Below are 14,433 nucleotides of genomic sequence, written 5' to 3'. Positions count from 1 at the left end.
CACACACACGCACACACGCTCTTTATCTACATTACTTCATCGTGCCTTCTCATTATTGATATATATATATATGTACAGTATATATATAACCACACTCCCCTTTAATATTGAATTACTACAGCTTGAGAATAACAGACAAAAGGATTTACGTATGGCAAGTGCACCTGCCCTGGTCAAGATTCGAATCCATGCCTTTTGGGTTTGATACAATGGAAACAGAGATTTACCCGTTCGGTTATCAACATAAATATAAGCTACTATCCATTTCAGGGACCGCGAGTCATCGTTTTTCTCAAATATCTTTCAAACTAATTATTTGATCGAAATGGTACTTTAACACTGTGTACAAGAAACCTCCCGCTACTCTTTGGTAATATAGTGCATTGTCAAATGGTGTTATTTAAGGCGCTTACTCTTGATTTTTAAAGGCAAAGTCTCATGAGTCGGCAGGACTAATCTATGTAATCGAACTTCCGCTATCCCCCATGGACAGGGAAGGGGGGAGGGTGGAGATGGGGAGGCCAGGAAAGTGGGTTAAGGGAGGGATGAGGGGTGGAAGGAGGAGGGAGGGACGGGATGGGGATAAAGGACGTTCAAAAGCATAGCTGGGCGATGCTTGGCAACACCCATGTAAGTCAAGAGTAAACGCCTTAACTAAAACCATTTGACAATGCACTATATTAACAAAAATTAGCGGGAGGTGTCTTGTACACTGTGTCAAAGTACTATTTCGATCAAATAACTAGTTTGAAAGATATTTGAGAAAAACGGCGACTCGCGGTCCCTGAAATGGGTAGTAATTTCGACTCCGCGGTACTTCCTCCCAACGAATTCAGATTTTATACTTGAAATCGAAATCAGTACATCTCTACCGTGGTAGCTGATTGCTAAGTTAGTATCACCAGACAGTTAATGATGTTTTTGTCATTTATACACTAGATATCTTACTCACAAATATTAAGACGTAAATACCCTGTTAGTTACTTGCACCCAAATGTAATAATTACAAGTAAACCCCCTTGGCAAGGATACGAACCCATGCCTTTTGGGTTTGATACTAAGGAAACAGGACTCATCCATCCGGCTAACAAGAGAGAGAGAACGTGACGTCAGGTGCTGTACATTTTCATGTCGAATTCACATTCATAATGTTCTTTGGGTGTAAGCAATTTCCAAGGTATAGTGTATTCGATACTAGAGGTTCATTTTGGCCTGATAAGTTAGCATATAAAAGCTATGTTTGCATAAATTTCAAAACTACCACTACCTTAGGAATTAGATATTATGGTGATGGGCTGATTTAGTTTCTTAGTACAGAACCTGAGCCTGAATGGATGTTTACAGCAGGATCGATATCGACTAATACATTCTTGAAAGCCGAAATGATAACTCCTTGTTTTCTCTGTATCATATCCAAAATTCCTAGGTCAGAATACAGGCCGGGGCAGATGCACTTACAGTTCGCTGTTGGTGTAACCTGTTGTTAAGGAATCCGATATTGAGGAAATATTTGTGGCTTATTATTTTTAAGTATAAAAATTAAGTATACCTTAGTTTAACCAGACCACTGAGCTGATTAACAGCTCTCCTAGGGCTGGCCCGAAGGGTTAGATTTATTTTACGTTGCTAAGAACCAACTGGTTACCTAGCAACGGGAACTACAGCCTGTTGTGGAATCCGAACCACATTATAACGAGAAATGAATTTCTATCCCCAGAAATAAATTTCTCTAATTCTTCATTAGCCGGTCGGAGAATTGAACGCGGGCCCAGCAGAATGCTATTCGAGAACGATACCAATCCGTCCAATGAGGAACTATTTTTAAGTATAAGAATAGTTTCTTGTATATAAGTTACAAAACACACACATATATATAATACACATATATGCATATGTATATATATATATATATATATATATATATATATATATATATATATATATATATATATAGAGAGAGAGAGAGAGAGAGAGAGAGAGAGAGAGAGAGAGAGAGAGAGAGAGAGAGAGAGAGAGAGATGGAGAGGTTTTATGTGTGCGAAACGTGACCATGAATGGCATGACCCTAGAGTATAGATGGAATTCATTCGTGGATATTGCTACACAGTAATTTCAGTAACATATCCTTACAATCTTAAGGCTGATTTGCTGTTATGAGATTGAAAAGAAAGCACGTGAAATATATTAATAAAAATAATAAACTTTTGGGTATCTAGAGATATTGCAGAACATGATACATATATCTGAAAGGTCAGCTAGTAACGAAAATGAATTATTTGCTTGTCACCCTTTGTGCTGCATCCAATATATCGAACGAGAAAGGTAGGGAATGGCAGACTGAAAGAATAAAATCTTTAGAACTCGGCTTTGAAAGCTTCGTTGCACAATGGATTCGAGAAACATGGTGTGTATCTTTAAAAGAGAGCGTGAGGTGGAAGGGCAGAAAAATAAATCTTGATCTTTCTATGTTTTCATATATATATATATATATATATATATATATATATATATATATATATATATATATATATATATATATATATATATATATATATATATATATGTATGTATGTATGTATGTATGCATGTATGTAGAATCTACTGTTCACTTTTACCAGATATATATGTAATTGTAATAGCTAAATACCTTCTTAACTTCCCGAATTTTTCGCGTTTTTTTTTATATGCTTGTCACTACAAAGCCGTAAGATCCAAGCGCAAGAAATTGAAGAGACTGTGATGCCCGGTCGCGGTCTCTTCAATTTCTTGCGCTTGGATCTTACGGCTTTGTATTGACAAGCATATCCTAAAAAACCGCGAAGAATTCGAGAAGTTAAAAGGGCACTGTGGCTATTACAATTACACACATATAATATATATATATATATATATATATATATATATATATATATATATATATATATATATATATATATATATATATATATATATATATATATATATTAAATCAGGAGGATTATTCTGTACGGCAGATGATACGTAAAGCTGAAGAAGGTAAGAGGCTGCAAAAAGTTAAATACAGATTAATAAATGTCATGATAGCAAGTGAAAAACAATTATTGTCTCCAATGTAAGCAGTTAATTGGAAATCACATTAATTTCGATGTGATGAGTAGGTGTGAAAAATCGTGATGAATTTACGAAAGGGAAATGGGTAATGAAATTGTCTGCCGTGTGAAAATGATCTCGTGAGTGAGGAAATTCAAGAAGTTAGGGACTCTAAGCATACAATGGAAGATATTACGCAGGTATAAGAAGAAGCAGTCATCAGAGAGTAATTTTTTTTTTTAATGAAAGGTTACATACCTTGACCGAGAGTTTCAGGTGAATCATGAAAAAAAAGTTTGGCTTCCCGCGAATTAAAGGCCCAAATACTGAAGTGTTTCTCTTAAGGAACTAGAAGTCTTGGGATTACAGAACATATCACAATTAACTTTTCAGTAGCTTTGAGGCCAAGAGATGGGAAATGTAGATAACACTGAGAAAACAAAACCGACATATGTTCATAGCGTTGGAAACGGGAATCCTGTAACGAGCAACATTTGGTAGCTATAAGCATAAGTGATAGGATCACTTATGCTTCAATGTATATATATTTATACAGTGCTCAAGAAAAAGCTTGTATATGAACATGCCTACACACACATACAGTATATATGTACTGTATATATAATTTTATATATATATATATATATATATATATATATATATATATATATATATATATATATATATATATATATATATATATATATATATATATATATATAAGCTGTTTCAACATGAACAGTACAGTTGCTCTTGTGATCTGAAAATGCTTTTATAAATTACTAAAATTTCCTTTATTGAAATTTAATCAGTCTTTCTTTTCCAGGTCTGCACTAAATCTTCCCATAACGGACTGAAGAGATTATCAGCCCTTGAAGACCCCGCGCAAATGGACAACTAAAGATTTTAGGGAAGATCCTTTTCAACTCGAGCGAAGCCGAGCCCCTCTCCGGGGAGCGAAGATTTTCGGACAGAATGGTTCCCAACAGGATTTACTTCGGACTGGTGCTTCTTTCCTTAAGTGCTAAGAGGACTGCGACGGAAACAATACATGAATATAGGTAAGATCAAACGAAAAGTGACCGTTGGTGTTCAAAGATAGATAGTTGCTCTGTAATAACGGCATTCATTCAGTTCATAGATCTTTATGTACTATATGTGAACTGATTCAAGTCCATGGTGGCGACAGTTGTATAGATTAGAAAGGAAATCATTAACTTTTTGTTGTCGATTACGGATACTTACATATGCACTGAGTAGTTATTACTATTATCCTCTCTCTCTCTCTCTCTCTCTCTCTCTCTCTCTCTCTCTCTCTCTCTCTCTCTATATATATATATATATATATATATATATATATATATATATATATATATATATATATAATATAATATATATATATACATAAATACAAACCCACACATGCACACATGGCTGCTAATTGCCATCACCTAAAAACTCGAAGTTGTGTGTGTTGAAATGAAATTCGTCTTTGATAATGAGTTATGTCTAAAATTGTCACTGAATTTTTACAGTGACAATTAGTAAGGGTTGGTGGGAAAGGGGGAAGAAAGTACCCTAGGCTATCGTACACATTGTTATTGGGTCTTGTTTCTTTGTCATCTAGTCGTGATGCCTTTATCTGTACTTGTTCTGAGGAAGAGTGCTTCGCTTGCCAAACTCATTGCTGGGCGTGATCAGGGGCTGTATATCTTGGTTTAACCAGACCACTGAGCTGATTAACAGCTCTCCTAGGGCTGGCCCGAAGGATTAGATTTATTTTTACGTGGCTAAGAAACAATTGGTTACCTAGCAATTGGACCTACAGCTTATTGTGGAATCCGAACCACATTATAGCGAGAAATGAATTTCTATCACCAGAAACAAATTCCTCTTGTTCTTCAATGGCCGGTGTGATCAGGGGCAAGCCTTAAATAGGATTGCTTAAAGTTCAGTGGAAAACCAATTTCGAATTCTACTATACTTATGAGGAGGATGTGTCAGTCTTTAGGAATGCGTCATTATCCCATTAGCAGGCCTATGTTTTGCTTACGAAAACTGTTCCTACAGGGGGTAATCTCTTGTCGGGGTTTGGTCTCTGGTATTGGTTTCCAGCGCGACCTCATAATGTCAGTCTGTTGTGCCTGTATTCACCCTGTATCCGGTGTTACTGTCCTTTTCCCTGTGTGTCTTCAGTTGCTTGTAAAACTATATTCTTTTACTGCGGTGACGTAGGATATTTGTATAACTGACAGCTCAGTCTGAAGGTGTACATACTTTCTCAAAAATTGTATATCAATATCCGGAGAAAAAGGCAGATCAAGTTTCCGGCACATTCAGAACTGTGATTAAGCTTTGATATTGTGAACACTTTAGCTAAATTTTGTGATAATTTTTGTCAGTGTAGGAGACAAATGTTAGGATAGACAGGGTCTGCAACCTTTCTTCGGTATTACCAAAAAAAAAAAGAACAAGCAGAAAATGCGTCGAATTTTCTTCGGCGCAATCGAGTTTTCTGTACAGCGTATAATGCTGTATGAAACTCTCAGCCACAGCCCAGGAAACCCTCAGCCGCGGCCCATGAAACTTTCAGCCACGGCCCGGTGGTGGCCTGTGTTGTTGGGTACCTATAGCGGTGCCAGACGCACGATCATAGCTAACTTTAACCTTAAATCAAATAAAAACTACTGAGGCTAGAGGGCTGCAATTTGATATGTTTGATGATTGCGCAGTGGATGATCAACATACCAATTTTGCAGCCCTCTAGCCTCAGTAGCTTTTAAGGTCTGAGGTCGGACAGAAAAGTGCGGACGGACAGACAAATAGCCAGCTCAATAGTTTTCTTTTACAGAAAACTAAAATGAGGTTGAGTAGGTTTTAGCAATAGGAAAGAAATTACTTCGAGCATGCACCCTTGGAAGTTTCGCATGTTAAGGAAATGATGTGCTGTCTTTGTATGGTCTACGGTGTATGTATGCAATTACCTCGGATAGAGGAAATCAGCTTCATTGCGATGATTGTCTAGTCTCGCTAACTGTGAGGTATTTGCTGACCAAATCATCAGTCTGCAGGGACACAGATGGTAATTAGAGTTGGTCTGATTCTGGAAGAAGATGAAATGTACAAGTTGATTGGGTTTTTTATTACAGAAGCAGGGCATTTGGAAACAGATATAGTGCTTGATATATTTTTAGTACTCCACATATACTCAGGATGCAGTCGCTGGTCTATTGTCCGCTTTTCTGTATTTTTTCTTTACCCTGATTACTGTAATATTTTCTTCATATCACAGCATCTAGTCAGTCATATGACTTAAGCTGTGTTTCTGATAACTTCCATTTTATCCTGAATGTTAGCATACATTTTTTCTCTCTTGGTAACGCATAGAAAGGCAATAAATCTATTTGCGTCAGTTACCGCGGTAGTTGGATGTTAAATACACTGCAATCAATCAGTCGACCACGAGAAGCAATTAAAAGTTCGCCCACGAGTTTGGATGGTTTTACTCTTGTTTGTTTATAGATTATATATATATATATATATATATATATATATATATATATATATATATATATATATATATATATATATATATATATATATACTGTATACTGTGTATGTAGAATGTGTATATGCCGATGAATGTATATCAGTACATTTGAATGTGTTGAAAATCATTGCCATGTAACGTGGAGAGCACGAAACGTTTTGGCAGGCATTGTGAGAGTGTATTTTAATGATAGTTAACTATCCTCTTTCAAAGTCATATGCATGACTATCCTATAAAGTTATTTATGGACAGTACGAATAGCAGAATTATTAAAGTCTATCTTCTTGTACTGATATACAACTGCCGAGGACACAAAAAAAAAAAAAAAAATAAGAAAAAGCATGAATCCTGCGTAGTAGGTAGATGTATTCCTTTCTTTAGAGAAAGGCTTCTTTTGTGTGTGTTGAACTCATTCTGAATCAAGACTAAGGAGCAATAAGTTTTGCATAAACTTGAAACATTAATATTATGAAGGGTAAAATGTATGGAAAAATCACTAGAATTTCATTACGACTTCGCATATGTGTGACTTCTCTGGATTAATAAATACGAGGATCTTGAAAGAGAAAGAGCAAAACTGTTGTTGAGGTTTCTCTCTTAATTAAGTACGATTTAATAACAGTAACTCGAAGACGAGATATCGAGATGCAGCTCCACCACCAAGTTCCGTCTTCCTTTGCTGTTGATTGATTGATGAAATTTTTAGGCTGTCAAGCCAAGCACTGGGGCATTTCTGGCCATGCAGTTCTCATGACAGCGAAAAGAAAAAGAAGTATATCTTAGTTTAACCAGACCACTGAGCTGATTGACAGCTCTCCTAGGGCCGGCCCGAAGGATTAGATTTATTTTACGTGGCTAAGAACCAACTAGTTACCCAGCAACGGGACCTACAGCTTATTGTGGAATCCGAACCACATTATGACGAGAAATGAATTTCTATCACCAGAAAGAAATTCCTCTAATTCTTCATTGGCCGGTCGGAGAGTCGAACGCTGGGTCAACAGCGTGCTAGCCGAGAGCTCTACCCACCCCTCCAACGAAGAACTAGACAGCGAAAAGAGGGAGTGGGAACGGTTGGACAGTCATGTGAAGCGATCCACGTAATAAAGGACCTGAAGTGCAAGAATCTAGAGGTGGAAGTGAGAGAAAACCAAACAGTTGCGCTATGAAGTAACAGTTAGATGTTTGGAGATGATTGAAGAAAGGAAGTCTGAAAGGAGGTATAGTAAAAGAATAAAAAGAGGGTGCAGCTAGTGGGCGAAAGGACTGTGCAAACACCCTTCAGTTGTGCCTACTTAAAAAAAAAGTTAAGTATACCTTAGCTTAACCAGACCACTGAGCTGATTAACAGCTCTCCTAGGCTACTGGCCCGAAGGATTAGATTTATTTTACGTGGCTAAGAACCAATTGGTTACCTAGCAACGGGACCTACAGCTTATTGTGGAATCCGAACCACATTATAGCGAGAAATGAATTTATATCACTAGAAATAAATTCCTCTTATTCTTCATTGGCCGGTCGGAGATTCGAACTCGCGGCCAGTAGAGTGCTAGCTGAGAACGGAACCCACCCTTCCAACGAGGAACAGTTGTACCTACTGTGCACCACTTGAGGTGCACTGACGGCATTACCTCGCTGCAGGGAGCGTTTCTTTGCAGGCTGTTGGGCTGCTATGCAACCGGTCCAAAAGCGAATAAGTTGTGAAAGAGCAACTTTTCTCGGCGAAGCAGACGGCAGACTTGGCCAAAACATAGTTAGTTCTAAAGCTCCGTTTTCAAAATTGTTGGTTTCCAAGGTCAAAGTCCAGAGAAAAATAAAATAAGAATTGTTTTTACTCCACATTGAGGGCAGATTTATAACAGGAAAACATCTTGTTTGCTGAAGCAATTCTGACATATTTTCGTTATTACGTATATCAGTCCTAATTAGAAATTCAGTCACGTTAAAATGGTATATATAATTTACCATTATTTACTCCCATTATCGATAATAATTTTATAAACAATTACTCTTGGAAATTTCCCGACCTAGATGCAATAGATTTCAACTCTTGGCATCGTTACTAAAAGTGTGAATGATTTATCGATGGACAGGAGAGCAACTATATTTTTGCCTGAATTTCGGTTTTGTGGGGAGGGAGTTGGGTGCCTCCAGGGACACAAGAAATTGCGGTCCCCCACTTAGTAGTAGCATGAGCGATAAAAATTCACGATACGCTGAATATTGCGTTTAATTAAAATACTGTACACATGGATATCTGACCCACAGTCATTAAGGGTCGGTGGCGTAAAATAATAAGGGCAATTACAATTCAACTTCACGCTGAGTGGGGAGTTGCAACCAGTACCAAAAGAGAGAATCCTCTCCTTACGGGAAGACAAGACTCCTTGCCAAATGGAATATTGTGAAGATTGAAAACGGCAGAAGTCATTAAATTATAGAAAACAATTGCTCGCAACCCTTACCTTGAAAAAGAAAGTTGGACGGGAAGAAGGCATTCCCATTTTTTTGAAAGAAATAATCGAAACATTTGTACAAACAAAAAATCAGTGGGAGTTATGTGTACCCTTGCGCTTATTGATAGCCTTGCAGCTGCGTGGTTTCCGAAACCCGTCCAGTTGTAGCGAGCGCCATGCTGACACGTTTATTGGACAAAAGCCTAAAGTTCATCGACTCCAGTTTAATTTGGTTCGTTTGGAATGCCTTCTACGGTTGAAACTGCCAATATTGTCCGTTAACGATCTGAGAGTTCCAGTGAATTCCGGTGATTGCTATAAGGGCACTAATCTGAAACTGGAAAGTATATATTTTAGTTCGTCGCTATATCAGTTGAACATGGAAATAGCTGTCATTTTCTTTCTTTTGTTGTAAAAAATGTAAGGAATCCGTAGAAGCAATATCACCCATTGACGAAAGGTTTTGTCAAATATTTTTCTGCATTCGTCAGATTTGCAGAAGAATGCATTGTACATGCAATCTCTCTGTATTTCTCCATTCACTTCCAATGCTCTCTCTCTCTCTCTCTCTCTCTCTCTCTCTCTCTCTCTCTCTCTCTCTCGTTTCATTCTGTTAGTGGAAGGTGATGTACGGATATGCAATATGATTTTATTCCTCATCTTTCTTCTCAATATTCCATTTTTCTCTCTATCACATTATCGCGCGTTCTCGTTCTTTATCTCGTAATCATCATCATCATCATTGTTTACTTAGTTCATTGTTTGTTGTTACAAAATAACAATGTAGTATCCACCATCATTACGCCCACGCCTTAAAAATCCATCTTCTGTGCGTGGCAAAATCGGAGCTTGTGCACAGGCTCGCACAAAGGAAAAAGCAAAGCTCCTCTTCTTGATGGACGGCTAAAAGAAGGATGAGTAAAGCATCAAAAATCCGACGAATACCTTTACCTCTCCGGCCGGACGCAGGGTGGGATCCAGAGGGTCTTAGCTTCCTCAGTAGATCTTAGGGTTTAAGAGATGAGAAACTTACATGAACTCCCTGATAAGAGACCTAGCGCAAAAAAGGAAAACATAGGAACTTGAACGTAATGCACTGGTGTTTGATAGTATGCATGAACTTGAACGCATAGTGTATATCTGGATACCTTTGGCCATATATATATATATATATATATATATATATATATATATATATATATATATATATATATATATATATATATATATATATATATATATGAATATATATATATATATATATATATATATATATATATATATATATATATATATATATATATATATATATATATACACACATCAGTTACCCCACACACACACACTATACACACATCAGTTACCCCACACACACACACTATATATATATATATATATATATATATATATATATATATATATATATATATATATATATATATATATATATATATATTATATATATATATATATATTACATAAAAGTGAATGATTGTACTGTATGTTTGTTTGGACGCCATAGAAATCTGAACTGCTTGACAGAACCCGACAATATTCTGCACACGGCCTCTAAGTCTCCCAGAAAGGTTTATAACTCAAAATCAAACTTTACCCCGTGACAGACATACAAACAGACAAAACAAATTTTATATATATATATATATATGTATATATATATTACTGTATATACATGTATATATACATATATATATATATATATATATATATATATATATATATATATATATATATATATATATATATATATACACCTTCAGAAAGTTGTGTCCCTGCCCTTTATCGAACACCAGGTCGAGCTGGCTCGGCTGGTCTAGTTTCAGTTGTACTCCTGAGCTTAGGGCACGAGCGAGCACCTGGTACCTTGTAAGGTAACACCTCTTTTGGTAAAAGGTAGATCCACAATCAAAAGTTGTGGCCTTGCTCAGGAGGATTATCAAAAAATCTTTGTCAGTAAGATTATTGATAGGATATAGTAGTTGAGTGCTTTGTCTTCATGGCTTTAACACTTGACTCCTGGATGATTATATTTGTTAAAAACCCATAGGAAAGGGCAGAGGTCTTTGGCCTTAGCTAAGAACAGCATGCTACAATGAACTGGCTGTCCTTTAGAGTGCAGAGATAATGAATCCTCTGTGAATTCGGTCACAAAAAGAAAAGATTTAGAAATAGCCTGTAGTCTACAGCATATGGGGTACTAAGAATCGCCCATATTTACAAGTACTAAGGATAAATAGAAGTAGGAAACGGAAACAAAAGAATCCTGGATCAGGGTGGAAATATAGAACAGATGGAAAATGAATCCACGAGTATGGACTAGATATCTTACCTTTATGAGAATTATGATGCAAAGGAAATGAAGAAAGAGAGACTTGGAGGGTGTAGTTTGTATTTCAGGAAGAACAGGTGGAATTGGAAGAGGAGTAGGCATGATCTTAACGCCAAAAGACTAGAGAGCAGCGAGCAATAGATTACTACTGACAAGATGTAAATCAAAACAGTGCAATATGAGTATCATTGCATGGTAAGCACTAACTAATTAATTCTATAAGGAATTGAATGATTAATTTTATTTAGAACTTTAGCATGTTATAAATGGAATACCAGGAAGAGACATGAAAATTGTTGTTGGTGATATAAATGCAAAAGTTGGTAGGAACAATGAAAGTGTGGAGGATGTAATGGGTAAGGAAGACTTGTGAGAGACTGCAGACAAAAATGGGATGCCATTCATTAGTTTTGTACTACAAAGAATCTGATCATTGCAGGTGCTCTCTTCAAACTAAAGGCCATCCATGAACATACTTGGATATCTCCAGATGGCAATCATGAAAACCAAATCGATCACACATATTAATCAGGAGAGAAAAAGAACACACGAGTGTTAAGTGCTACAGAGTAGCAGATGTCATAGCAACAAGACCTGAAATTAAAAGTCCTTAATAAAGGAGCTGACAGAGCATCTATATTGATACAGCAAAACTCCTAGAAGATGACCATCAAGAGGCGTTTGCAATTGAATATGAGAATAGGTTTGCAGTTCTAGAAACCATTTCTGAAGAGGTACCGCTTTTACACCAACCAGTCACTCACCCTTTTGCAAGGCTTACACATGTTTCACCTGTATCATAAAAACATTTGGTCACTAAGCACCTTATTTATACCATACGTCTGCAGTATCCTCTACACTGCCTTTTTATTGATTCTTTCATAAGCCTTCTCCAGATCCGTGCATGCCACATACAACTTTTTACCCTGTACAATACTTCCAAACTAACTGTTTTGTAACAAACGCTTCATCTAGCAGTCATTCCATCTGTTTTCTTTCTCAACCAAAATTCTGTTATGTACCTTCTCTTGTATACTAAGTAATGTTATGCCCCAATAACAATTAGTCTCCTTTCTCACCTTAATTCGTGCCAAAGAGCACAATTATTTTGCCCAATTCTTCAGACCCACTCCTCCCTTCAGTCATGCTTCACACGCCCTGGTCAGTCAGTCAACCACAATGTCACCACAGTACTGCTACATATCACCTATAATTCCAACTCCTGATGTCTCTCCGTTCTACAACCTCTTAATGACTCTCCTCACGTCCTTAACAATAACTTCCACCAGCATTATTGAACTTCCACCAACCCCCTTCCATTCTTGCTTGACTGAGCTCTGCATCTCCTCCATCTTCCACAGTCATCATCTCAACAACTCATGCTATCGATCCAGGACATCATTCTCTCCAGACATCTTTTTGTTTGTATCTATTATTCATAGGCATTCGTTCATCAGTATTTCTCTCTTTGCATTCACTTCCTCGTGAAAGCCCTTGCTCATCTTCTCGCCGCTTTTTTATATTACATGCCTTATTTTTCTGTTTTCTTTCTCAAAAATTCTCATTTCATGACTTCATTCACTGTTTTATGAATTTTTCTATGTGCAATTATAAACACACGCATGTATCCCGTAGGGGAGTAGTGTCGTCATTGCACCTCACGCGGTGCACTGTAGGCATTACCAAAGGTTCGTTGCAGCGTCCCTTACCCCCTAGCTGCAACCCGTTTCATTCCTTTTACTGTACCTCCGTTTATAATCTCTTTCTTCCATTTCCACCTTCTCTTTACAATTGTTTCATAGTGCAACTGCGAGGGTTTCCTTCTGTTGCACCTTGAAAACCATTTTACTCTCAGTTTCCCTTTCAGCGCTGAACAACCTCATAGGTCCCAGCGCTTGGCCTTTGGCCTAAATTTTATTTTCCATTCCATTCCATTCCATCTGTATTTATATATGAATGCTCTTTATGTATCTCATATACAATGCAAATGTTACTCGAAACCACTAACTCTAATTCAGCTATATGTCTGATATCTGTAGTATTCTGTTAATATTTCTTTAACATTCACAGTTGTAAACCTTGGAAAAGAGCGACCAAACCCATTTAATTTACCACAATTCCCAGACGCTTTTTCCGCCTTTTCCCTGGGGTTCCGGGTAATGCATGAGGGAAATCTTGTTGTGGTCCTTTGAAGGGAGGAAGGATTTATATTTCAGGTAAAGGAATAGAGTACTTACATGAATTACTGAAAGATTCCGTGTGTTTTGTTTTCATCCTAACGCTTATAGATTGCAAGTGTAGCTTACTCATTTTCTACTCCATGTGCGTATTTGTGCATAGGCAACAATCCCTTCACTCATTCCAACCTTGGTTTTCACAGACACTCCAATTCTCTTTCCTTTCTTTTATACATACCCCGCTGCCCTCCGAGCTTTACCTATTATTTGATTCACCTGTTCTCTCATCCTACTGTCATTCGTCCATATTAATTCTCATTGCTCAATCTGCCTGGTTTCCATTTACCCTCATAACCCTATTCTTGCTTTGATTTACTCTAGATTTTCTTCTCTTGTAAACACTCAAAATCTTACCGGTTTCTTTAGTTTTTATTCCTCGGCAATACCTGTAATTTGTGCAGACATTTGTTATTTCACAGTGCATTTATACTCCATTTTTTATCCCATGACACTGCAGCTACTACGTAGTTTCTCTCGTCTTGTCATTCCTTCCAGAAGAATATTAAACAGCGATACCTGTGTGTCTTGGGAGGAGAATATTTCGTTATTCTTGTTAATATGAGGGAGACAGTAGTTTTTGTACAATGACTTTAGTTTTATTTGTGAGTGTATTTTTTAATTTTTAATCATTTTATCTCACTTTTTATAATTATTCAGTAAATTTTATGGACACACCCTAGTCTCAGTTCCTTTTTCCACCAAACCAGCCACCCTTCTGGCTTGAGTACCCATGATAACATGGCTTGTCTTAGATCATAAAACATTTTTTTGTAG

General features: G+C 37.0%; 1 protein-coding gene across 2 annotated transcripts in view; it reads left to right on the top strand.

Moving 5' to 3' along the window:
* LOC136832806 (glycine receptor subunit alpha-2-like) overlaps positions 1–14,433 on the top strand; it is a 150,528-nt gene that overhangs the window by 41,155 nt on the left and 94,940 nt on the right. For both annotated transcript variants that reach the window (XM_067094390.1, XM_067094389.1), the window contains exon 2: positions 3,896–4,130. In XM_067094390.1, the coding sequence (XP_066950491.1) occupies positions 4,045–4,130 (86 nt within the window). In that variant the 5' untranslated portion in view covers positions 3,896–4,044. The remainder of the gene's footprint in view (positions 1–3,895; positions 4,131–14,433) is intronic.

The sequence above is a fragment of the Macrobrachium rosenbergii genome, chromosome 50, assembly GCF_040412425.1.
Source record: "Macrobrachium rosenbergii isolate ZJJX-2024 chromosome 50, ASM4041242v1, whole genome shotgun sequence".
In the NCBI taxonomy this organism is placed as follows: Eukaryota; Metazoa; Arthropoda; class Malacostraca; order Decapoda; family Palaemonidae; genus Macrobrachium; species Macrobrachium rosenbergii.
Note: the sequence above shows the minus strand (reverse complement) of the source record. Positions and strands in the feature narration are given on the sequence as shown.